Below are 12,082 nucleotides of genomic sequence, written 5' to 3' on the forward strand. Positions count from 1 at the left end.
TTATCTAAGCTGTGGTCAAATACATATAACATAGAATTTATCATCTCAATTTTTAAGTGATATTAAATACATTCACGTTGTCATGCTGTAATTTGTAAATTTTAAGTCTGCAAAATGGCAGAGTAGGATGCTTTAGGCTCCCTTCCTTCACAGAGATACCAAGCTAACAACAATATACAGATCAGAATACTTCTGTGAGAACTCTAGAGATCAGTTGAGAAGCTACAGCATCCAGGCTATTGTAAAACCAAGAAGAGACTCCAGTGAAAGGGGTAGGAAATTTTGCATCATTTGACACGTGCCTATTCATGCTCCTCCCTTTTTTTGGTATAATGTGGTACAACTGACAGGAAATACCCCATATCAGAGCTCCTTCCTCAGATAGAAACAAAAGAGTAGACAGTGCATCCAGTGTTCTGGCTTGTCTAGGGGCCTCCCAAGGGACTGGTTTTTGTCTTGCCTGACTCAGAATATTGGCAAGACTGGCACTGGAGTTTGGAAGCCACTAAAATCCAGATGCAAGCAGCACATTAGACCTACAGTTTCACAGGGAGAATTTAGGAGGAGCAAGGGACTAGAAAAGGTTAAAAAGGTCTTAGAACCTCCAACTAGGCTGATTGGTGAGGGTTTTCCCCTTCACAAAGCCAGTACCAAAGACTGGGAAAGGTGGTAGTTTTTTCAGATGCCAACCCCGGAAAAAAAGATATTAAGGCAAACAAAGAAACAGGGGGAAATGGTCCAATCAAAGGAACAAAATGAAGCTCCAGAAACCAGTCCCACAGAAATGCAGATCTATGAGCTGCCTGACAAGGAATTTAAAATAACTGTTACGACTGGATTAAGAAAATGTGGCACATATACACCATGGAATACTATGCAGCCATAAAAAAGGATGAGTTTGCGTCCTTTGTAGGGACATGGATGCAGCTGGAAACCATTATTCTTAGCAAACTATCACAAGAAGAGAAAACCAAACACCGCATGCTCTCACTCATAGGTGGGAACTGAACAATGAGTTCACTTGGACTCGGGAAGGGGAACATCACACAATGGGGCCTATCATGGGGAGGGGGGAAGGGGGAGGGATTGCACTGGGGAGTTATACCTGATATAAATGATGAATTGATGGGTACTGACAAGTTGATGGGTGCAGCACACCAACATGGCACAAGTATACATATGTAACAAACCTGCATGTTATGCACATGTACCCTAGAACTTAAAGTATAATAAAAAATAAAATAAAATAAAATAACTGTCACAAAGTTGCTCAATGAGATAAAATAAATAAATAAATAACAGAGAACTAAATAAAGTCTGTTAAATGATGCATGAACAAAATGAGAATATCAGCAAAGACATAAAAACCATAAAAAAGAATGAAACAAATTCTGAAGGTGAAAAATGCAAAAACTGACTGAAAAATTATTACAAGGGTTCAACAGCAGACCTAATCAGACAGAACAAAGAATCAGCAAACTTGAACACAGATCATTTGAAATTATCGAGTCAGAAAAGCAAAAAAAAATTAAAAAGCAAAGAGAGCCTAAAGGACCTATAGGATGCTATTAAGTTGACCAATATATGCATTATGGCACTCCCAGAAGAAGGAAAAAAGAGATAAAGGGGTAGAGAAATTCCTTGAAGAAACAGTCGCTAAAAACAGTCGCTAAAAACGCTAAAATCTGAAGGGCAGAGCAAGATGGCCGAATAGGAACAGCTCCAGTCTCCAACTCCCCGCGCGAGAGACACAGAAGACCGGTGATTTCTGCATTTTCAACAGAGGTACTGAGGTCATCTCACTGGGGAGTGCCAGATAATCGGTGCTGGTCAGCTGCTGCAGCCCAACCAGCGAGAGCTGAAACAGGGCGAGGCATTCCCTCACCTGGGAAGTGCAAGGGGGAAGGGAACCCCTTTTCCTAGCCAGGCGAGCTGAGACACAACACCTGGAAAATCGGGTAATTCCCACCCCAATACTGCGCTTTAAGGAAATGGGCACACCAGGAGACTATACCCACACCTGGCCAGGAGGGTCCCACGGCCGGGAGGGTCCCACGGCCACAGAGCCTCCCTCATTACTAGCACAGCAGTCTGCGATCAAACCACAAGGCAGCAGCGAGGCTGGGGGAGGGGTGCCCGCCATTGCTGAGGCTTAAGTAGGTAAACAAAGCCTCTGGGAAGCTCGAACTGGGTGGAGCTCACAGCAGCTCAAGGAAACCTGCCTGTCTCTGTAGATTCCACCTCTGGGGACAGGGCACAGCTAAAAAAACACAAGGGGAAGCAGCAGAGGCCTGTGCAGACCCAAACGACTCTGTCTGACAGCTTTGAAGAGAGCAGTGGATCTCCCAACATGGAGGTTGAGATCTGAGAATGGACAGACTGCCTGCTCAAGTGGGTCCCTGACCCCTGAATAGCCTAACTGGGAGACATCCCCTACTAGGGGCAGTCTGACACCCCACACCTCACAGGGTGGAGTACACCCCTGAGAGGAAGCTTCCAAAGTAAGAATCAGACAGGTAAACTCGCTGATCAGCAATATTCTATCTTCTGCAACCTCTGCTGCTGATACCCAGGCAAACAAGGTCTGGAGTGGACCTCAAGCAATCTCCAACAGACCTACAGCTGAGGGTCCTGACTATTAGAAGGAAAACTATCAAACAGGAAGAACACCTATACCAAAACCCCATCAGTACGTCACCATCATCAAAGACCAGAAGCAAATAAAACCACAAAGATGGGGAAGAAGCAGGGCAGAAAAGCTGGAAATTCAAAAAATAAAAGCGCATCTCCCCCTGCAAAGGAGCGTAGCTCATCGCCAGCAACAGATCAAAGCTGGTCAGAGAATGACTTTGACGAGATGAGAGAAGAAGGCTTCAGTCCATCAAAATTCTCAGAGCCAAAGGAGGAATTATGTACCCAGTGCAAAGAAACTAAAAATCTTGAAAAAAGACTGGAAGAATTGATAGCTAGAATAATTAATGCAGAGAAGGTCATAAATGAAATGACAGAGATGAAAACCAAGACACGAGAAATACGTGACAAATCCACAAGCTTCAGTAACCGACTCGATCAACTGGAAGAAAGAGTATCACTGATTGAGGATCAAATGAATGAAATGAAGCGAGAAGAGAAACCAAAAGAAAAAAGAAGAAAAAGAAATGAACAAAGCCTGCAAGAAGTATGGGATTATGTAAAGAGACCAAATCTACGTCTGATTGGGGTGCCTGAAAGTGAGGGGGAAAATGGAACCAAGTTGGAAAACACTCTTCACGATATCATCCAGGAGAACTTCCCCAACCTAGTAGGGCAGGCCAACATTCAAATTCAGGAAATACAGAGAACGCCACAAAGATACTCCTTGAGAAGAGCAACTCCAAGACACATAATTGCCAGATTCACCAAAGTTGAAATGAAGGAAAAAATCTTAAGGGCAGCCAGAGAGAAAGGTCGGGTTACCCACAAAGGGAAGCCCATCAGACTAACAGCAGACCTCTCAGCAGAAACTCTACAAGCCAGAAGAGAGTGGGGGCCAATATTCAACATTCTTAAAGAAAAGAATTTTCAACCCAGAATTTCATATCCAGCCAAACTAAGTTTCATCAGTGAAGTAGAAATAAAATCCTTTACAGACAAGCAAATGCTTAGAGATTTTGTCACCACCAGGCCTGCCTTACAAGAGACCCTGAAGGAAGCCCTAAACATGGAAAGGAACAACCAGTACCAGCCATTGCAAAAACATGCCAAAATGTAAAGACCATCGAGGCTAGGAAGAAACTGCATCAACTAACGAGCAAAATAACCAGTTAATATCATAATGGCAGGATCAAGTTCACACATAACAATATTAACCTTAAATGTTAATGGACTAAACGCTCCAATTAAAAGACACAGACTGGCAAAATGGATAAAGAGTCAAGACCCATCAGTCTGCTGTATTCAGGAGACCCATCTCATATGCAGAGACATACATAGGCTCAAAATAAAGGGATGGAGGAAGATCTACCAAGCAAATGGAAAACAAAAAAAAGCAGGGGTTGCAATCCAAGTCTCTGATAAAACAGACTTTAAACCATCAAAGACCAAAAGAGACAAAGAAGGCCATTACATAATGGTAAAGGGATCAATTCAACAGGAAGAGCTAACTATCCTAAATATATATGCACCCAATACAGGAGCACCCAAATTCATAAAGCAAGTCCTTAGAGAGTTACAAAGAGACTTAGACTCCCATACAATAATAATGGGAGATTTCAACACTCCACTGTCAACATTAGACAGATCAATGAGACAGAAAGTTAACAAGGATATCCAAGAATTGAACTCATCTCTGCCCCAAGTGGACCTAATAGACATCTATAGAACTCTCCACCCCAAATCAACAGAATATACATTCTTCTCAGCACCACATCGCACGTATTCCAAAATTGACCACATAATTGGAAGTAAAGCACTCCTCAGCAAATGTAAAAGAACAGAAATTATAACAAACTGTCTCTCAGACCACAGTGCAATCAAACCATAACTCAGGACTAAGAAACTCAATCAAAACCACTCAACTACATGGAAACTGAACAACCTGCTCCTGAATGACTACTGGGTACATAACAAAATGAAGGCAGAAATAAACATGTTCTTTGAAACCAATGAGAACAAAGATACAACATACCAGAATCTCTGGGACACATTTAAAGCAGTGTGTAGAGGGAAATTTATAGCACTAAATGCCCACAAGGGAAAGCTGGAAAGATCTAAAATTGACACTCTAACATCACAATTAAAAGAACTGGAGAAGCAAGAGCAAACACATTCAAAAGCTAGCAGAAGGCAAGAAATAACTAAGATCAGAGCAGAACTGAAGGAGATACAGACACAAAAAACCCTCCAAAAAATCAATGAATCCAGGAGTTGGTTTTTTGAAAAGATCAACAAAATTGACAGACCGTTAGCAAGACTAATAAAGAAGAAAAGAGAGAAGAATCAAATAGATGCAATTAAAAATGATAAAGAGGATATCACCACCGACCTCACAGAAATACAAACTACCATCAGAGAATACTATAAACACCTCTACGCAAATCAACTAGAAAATCTAGAAGAAATGGGTAATTTCCTGAACACTTACACTCTTCCAACACTAAACCAGGAAGAAGTTGAATCCCTGAATAGACCAATAGCAGGCTCTAAAATTGAGGCAACAATTAATAGCCTACAACCAAAAAAAGTCCAGGACCAGATGGATTCACAGCTGAATTCTACCAGAGGTACAAAGAGGAGCTGCTACCATTCCTTCTGAAACTATTCCAATCAATTGAAAAAGAGGGAATCCTCCCTAACTCCTTTTATGAGGCCAACATCATCCTGATACCAAAGCCCGGCAGAGACACAACAAAAAAGGAAATTTTAGACCAATATCCCTGATGAACATCGATGCAAAAATCCTCAATTAAATACAGGCAAACCGGATTCAGCAGCACATCAAAAAGCTTATCCACCATGATCAAGTGGGCTTCATCCCTGGGATGCAAGACTGGTTCAACATTCACAAATCAATAAACGTAATCCAGCATATAAACAGAACCAAAGACAAGAACCACATGATTATCTCCATAGATGCAGAAAAGGCTTTTGACAAAATTCAAAAGCCCTTCATGCTAAAAACGCTCAATAAATTCGGTATTGATGGAACGTACCTCAAAATAATAAGAGCTATTTAAGACAAACCCACAGCCAATATCATACTGAATGGGCAAAAACTGGAAAAATTCCCTTTGAAAACTGGCACAAGACAGGGATGCCCTCTCTCACCACTCCTATTCAACATAGTGTTGGAAGTTCTGGCTAGGGCAATCAGGCAAGAGAAAGAAATCAAGGGTATCCAGTTAGGAAAAGAAGAAGACAAATTGTCCCTGTTTGCAGATGACATGATTGTATATTTAGAAAACCCCATTGTCTCAGCCCAAAATCTCCTTAAGCTGATAAGCAACTTCAGCAAAGTCTCAGGATACAAAATTAATGTGCAAAAATCACAAGCATTCTTATACACCAGTAACAGACAAACAGAGAGCCAAATCATGAATGAACTTCCATTCACAATTGCTTCAGAGAGAATAAAATACCTAGGAATCCAATTTACAAGGGATGTAAAGGACCTCTTCAAGGAGAACTACAAACCACTGCTCAGTGAAATAAAAGAGGACACTAACAAATGGAAGAACATACCATGCTCATGGATAGGAAGAATCAACATCGTGAAAATGGCCATACTGCCCAAAGTTATTTATAGATTCAATGCCATCCCCATTAAGCTACCAATGAGTTTCTTCACAGAATTGGAAAAAACGGCTTTACAGTTCATATGGAACCAAAAAAGAGCCCGCATTGCCAAGACAATCCTAAGTCAAAAGGACAAAGCTCGAGGCATCACGCTACCTGACTTCAAACTATACTACAAGGCTACAGTAACCAAACAGCATGGTACTGGTACCAAAACAGAGATATAGACCAATGGAACAGAACAGAGTCCTCAGAAATAATACCACACATCTACAGCCATCTGATCTTTGACAAACCTGAGAGAAACAAGAAATGGGGAAAGGATTCCCTATTTAATAAATGGTGCTGGGAAAATTGGCTAACCATAAGTAGAAAGCTGAAACTGGATCCTTTCCTTACTCCTTATACGAAAATTAATTCAAGCTGGATTAGAGACTTAAATGTTAGACCTAATACCATAAAAACCCTAGAAGAAAACCTAGGTGGTACCATTCAGGACATAGGCATGGGCAAGGACTTCATGTCTAAAACACCAAAAGCAACGGCAGCAAAAGCTAAAATTGACAAATGGGATATGATTAAACTAAAGAGCCTCTGCACAGCAGAAGAAACTACCGTCAGAGTGAAAAGGCAACCTACAGAATGGGAGAAAATTTTTGCAATCTACTCATCTGACAAAGGGCTAATATCCAGAATCTACAAAGAACTCAAACAAATTTACAAGAAAAAAACAAACAACCCCATCAAAAAGTGGGCAAAGGATATGAACAGACATTTCTCAAAAGAAGACATTCATACAGCCAACAGACACATGAAAAAATGCTCATCATCACTGGCCATCAGAGAAATGCAAATCAAAACCACAATGACATACCATCTCACACCAGTTAGAATGGCAATCATTAAAAAGTCAAGAAACAACAGATGCTGGAGAGGATGTGGAGAAATAGGAACACTTTTACACTGTTGGTGGGATTGTAAACTAGTTCAACCATTATGGAAAACAGTATGGCGATTCCTCAAGGATCTAGATCTAGATGTACCATATGACCCAGCCATCCCACTACTGGGTATATACCCAAAGGATTATAAATAATGCTGCTATAAAGACACATGCACACGTTTGTTTATTGCGGCACTATTCACAATAGCAAAGTCTTGGAATCAACCCAAATGTCCATCTCTGACAGACTAGATTAAGAAAATGTGGCACATATACACCATGGAATACTATGCAGCCATAAAAAAGGATGAGTTTGCGTCCTTTGTAGGGACATGGATGCAGCTGGAAACCATCATTCTTAGCAAACTATCACAAGAAGAGAAAACCAAACACCGCATGTTCTCACTCATAGGTGGGAACTGAACAATGAGCTCACTTGGACTCGGGAAGGGGAACATCACACAGTGAGGCCTATCATGGGGAGGGGTAGGGGGGAGGGATTGCATTGGGGAGTTATACCTGATATAAATGATGAATTGATGGGTGCTGACGAGTTGATGGGTGCAGCACACCAACATGGCACATGTATACATATGTAACCTGCACATTATGCACATGTACCCTAGAACTTAAAGTATAATAAAAAAAAATAAAATTAAATTAAAAAAAAAAAAAAGAAATGAAAAGTCACACAAAGATCAATGAAAAAAAAAAAGAAAAGAAAATGTGGCACATATACACCATGGAATACTATGCAGCCATAAAAAAGGATGAGTTTGCGTCTTTTGTAGGGACATGGATACAGCTGGAAACCATCATTCTTAGCAAACTATCACAAGAACAGAAAACCAAACACTGCATATTCTCACTCATAGGTGGGAACTGAACAATGACATCACTTGGACTCGGGAAGGGGAACATCACACATCGGGGCCTATCATGGCGGGGGAGGGGGGAGGGATTGCATTGGGAGTTATACCTGATATAAATGACGAATTGATGGGTGCTGACGAGTTGATGGGTGCAGCACACCAACATGGCACAAGTATACATATGTAACAAACCTGCACATTATGCACATGTACCCTAGAACTTAAAGTATAATAATAAAAAATAAAAATAAAAAATAAAAATTAAAAAAAAAACTTCCCAAATCTAAGGAAAGAAAAAAACATACAGGTTCAAAAAATTCAAAGAATTCCACTAGGATGAATCCAAAAAGAAACACAGCAGACACATTATAATCAAACTGTCTAAAGTCAAAGACAATGACAGAATCTTGAAAGCAGCAAGAGAAAAAGTTATTTGTACATACAAGGGAGCTTCTATATGATTACCAGTGATTTCTCAGGAAAACCTTTGCAAACTAGAGGGAGTGAGATATATATTCAAAGTGCTAAAAGAAAAAAACTCTCAACCAATAATACTGTACGTGTCAAAACTGCCCTTCAAAAATGAAAGAAAAATTAAGATTTCTCAGATAAACAAACATTGAGGGAGTTTATTCCCACTACACATGGTCTCCAAGAAATGCTAAAGAAACTCCTTCAAGTTGAAGCAAAAGGACAATACACAGCAACATGAAACTATATGAAAAATATAAGGTTTTTCAGTAAAGGTAAATATGTGGAGAAAGATAGTAACCTGTACTATTGTAATTTTGGTAAATGTAACTTAAGTTACAAAAACATTTTTTAATCCATAATTGTATTAATGGGTATGCAATATATAAAAATGTAACTTGTGACATCAATAACATAAGGGGGATGCTAAAGCCCTAAATTAGTAGATTTTGGTTTTTTTGAAGACATAGTTTCACTGTCACCCAGGCTAGAATACAGTGATGGGATCATAGCTCACTGTAGCCTCCAACTTCTGGGCTCAAGTGATCCTCTCACCTCACCTCCCAAGTAGCGGGGACTGCAGGCACATGCCACCACACTCAGCTAATTTTTAAAAATTTTTTGTAGAGACAAGGTCTCATTATGTTGCCAGAATGGGAGTAGAATTTTTGTATGAGACTGAAGTTACGTTGTTGTCAGTTTAACATAGAATGCTATAAAATTAAGATTAAATTATGTAATTGCAATAGTAACCACAAAGAAAATATCTATAGAATATGCACAAAACAAAATGAGAAGGTAATCAAGTATATCAGTGTGAAAATCAACCAAATACCGAAAAAGGCAATAAAAGAGGACAGGAAGGGAGAAAGTTAGAAGACATACAGAAAACAACAAATGGAAATAGTAATTCCTTCCCTATGAGTAATTACTTTAAATTTAAATGGATTAAACTCTTCAATAAAAAGGCACAGATTGGCCGAATTAATTTAAAAAACAGTATCTAACTATATGCTGTCTACAGGAGACTCATATCTAAAGAAACACATAGGCTGAAAATGAGAATGGAGAAAAATACTCCATGCAAATAGTAACCAAAGAGAGTAGGAGTGGTTATACTAATATCAGATGAAGTAGACTTGAAATCAAAACTGTTACAAAAGACAAACACAAATGTGAGATAATGATAAAAGGGTCAATTCACCAAGAAGATATGTAGTAATAAATGCTTATGCACTAAACCTCAGAGCTCCCAAATACATGAAGCAAACTTTGACAAATTGAAGGGAGAAATAAGACAGCGACCTAATAATAGTAGGAGACTTCAGTACTCCATTTTTAGTAGTGAATAAAACAATGAAACAGAAAGTCATAAGAAAATTGAACAACACGGTAGATCAACTGGATCAAACAGACATACACAGAACTGTCTTCCCAATAACAGCAATATGTACATTCTTATTAAGTACACATAAATATTCCCCAGGATAGACCACATGTTAGACCATAAAACAAGTCTTAACAAATTCAAGAAGAAGTCATATCAAGTGTATTTGCCAAACACAATGAAATGATACTAGAAATCAACAGAATGAAAACCGAAAAATCCACAAAGATGTAGAAATTAACACACTCTTAAACACCCAGTAGGTCAAAGACTAAATCACAAGGGAAGTTAGAAAATACTTAGGGACAAATGAAAATGCAACATATTAAAACTTAGGGGATACATTGAAAGCAGTGCTAAGATGAAAGTTTATAACTGTAAATACCTACATTAAAAAAGAAGAAAGTGTACTTAACTTTTACCTCAAGAAACTAGAAAAACAATGTATTAAACCCAAAGCTAGCAAAAGGAATGAAATAATAAAGACTAAAGCAGTGATAAACAAAATAGAGAATAGAAAAAAATAAACAAAACTAATGGTTGGTGTTTTGAAAAGATCAACAAAATTTGCAAACCTTGAGCTCAGTTAACTAAGAAAAAAAGAGAGAAGATGCAAATAATAAAAATCAGGAAAGAAAGGGACAGCATTAAAGTAGATGCAGAGAAATAAAAAGATTTCTAAGAGACTACCATGAACAATTGTATGCCAATGAATTGGATAACCTAGAAATAATGGATAAATTCCTTGTAGTCTACTGAGACTGAATCATGAAGAAATAGAAAATCTGAACACACCAATAACAAGGAGATTGAACAGGTAACCAAAAACCGCCAAAAAAAAAAAAAAAAGCAAATTTTAGGACCAGTTGGCTTCATTGAATTCTACCAAACATTTAAAAATTAACATAAATTTTCCTGAAGCTCTTTCAAAAAATTGAAGAGACAGAAACACTTCCTAACTCATTCTGTGAGGCCAGTATTATTCTGATACCAAAGCCAGACAAACATACTACAAGTAAACTACAGACCAGTATTTCTGAATAACATTGATGCAAAAATCCTCCGCAAAATACTCACAAACCAAATTCAACAGCACATTAAGAAGATTGTACACCATAACCAACTGGGATTTATTCTCAGTTTCACAACAGGATTAATATCTTTAACACTACCAAAGTGTACACTTAAGAATGGTTAAGATGGGCTGGGTGCAGTGGCTCATGCCTGTAGTCCCAACACTTTGGGAGGTCAAGGTGGGGAGCAGATCACTTTAGGCCAGGAGTTTGAGATCAGCCTGGCCAACATGGCAAAAAATACAAAAACTAGCCGGGCATTGTGGCACACACCTGTAATCCCAGCTACTTGTGAGGCTGAGGCACAATAATCGCTTGAAACCAGGAAGCAAATGTTGCAGTGAGCAGAGATCGCACCACTGCACTCCAGCCTGAGTGAGAATGAGACTCTGTCTCAAAAAACAAAAGCAAAAAAAGGTTTAGATGATAAATTTAGTTATATTTTTACCACAATAAAAACAATTACCTCTTATGTAATTTTTATATAAAGTAGCTTTCTGTTTTATTTATGTAAAATATATTTTTATTTCTATAAAATAGTTTTTATATGAAATAGCCTAGCAGCACATCTTTGTCAAGTATCTACTTTGTAATGAATAACTAAAAGGTAAAGGGCTTATCTCTTCTAATGTGATCATTTTTCTTTTTTTATTAGGCACATTTGAAATAGATGAAAGTCAGCATCTTCAGTGGCTGTCAGATTCGAGGTGGAGGCAGTGCCAATATGTCAGCGCTCACCTGGAACCATTTTCACTTCTGTGCAAATCCCTTTTATCAAATGTATCACAATGGGATACTTTTAAGAACAGTAAAGCAGTTTATTCTCTGATCAGCACACCTTTCTCTTCAGAAAATGCTTCATTGGAGGAAAATACAAAACCACCAGAGGAGAGTAAGAAAGCATTCAATGTTTTAACCTAACTTAAGTACCTGTGTATGTGTATGGATTTTCAATTTGTAAATGTCGTACAATATCTTACATTATGAAAAATTTGGAGGGAGGAATATAACTACATTCTAAGCATGCACATGTTATTCAGTATAATCCTCATAACAATCCATG

General features: G+C 38.6%; 1 protein-coding gene across 1 annotated transcript in view; it reads left to right on the top strand.

Moving 5' to 3' along the window:
* DNAH14 (dynein axonemal heavy chain 14) overlaps positions 1-12,082 on the top strand; it is a 628,991-nt gene that overhangs the window by 564,481 nt on the left and 52,428 nt on the right. Inside the window, exon 61 of the mRNA XM_031935270.1 lies at positions 11,675-11,911. Coding sequence (XP_031791130.1) covers positions 11,675-11,911 — 237 coding nt within the window. The remainder of the gene's footprint in view (positions 1-11,674; positions 11,912-12,082) is intronic.

The sequence above is a fragment of the Piliocolobus tephrosceles genome, chromosome 1 (assembly GCF_002776525.5).
Source record: "Piliocolobus tephrosceles isolate RC106 chromosome 1, ASM277652v3, whole genome shotgun sequence".
In the NCBI taxonomy this organism is placed as follows: Eukaryota; Metazoa; Chordata; class Mammalia; order Primates; family Cercopithecidae; genus Piliocolobus; species Piliocolobus tephrosceles.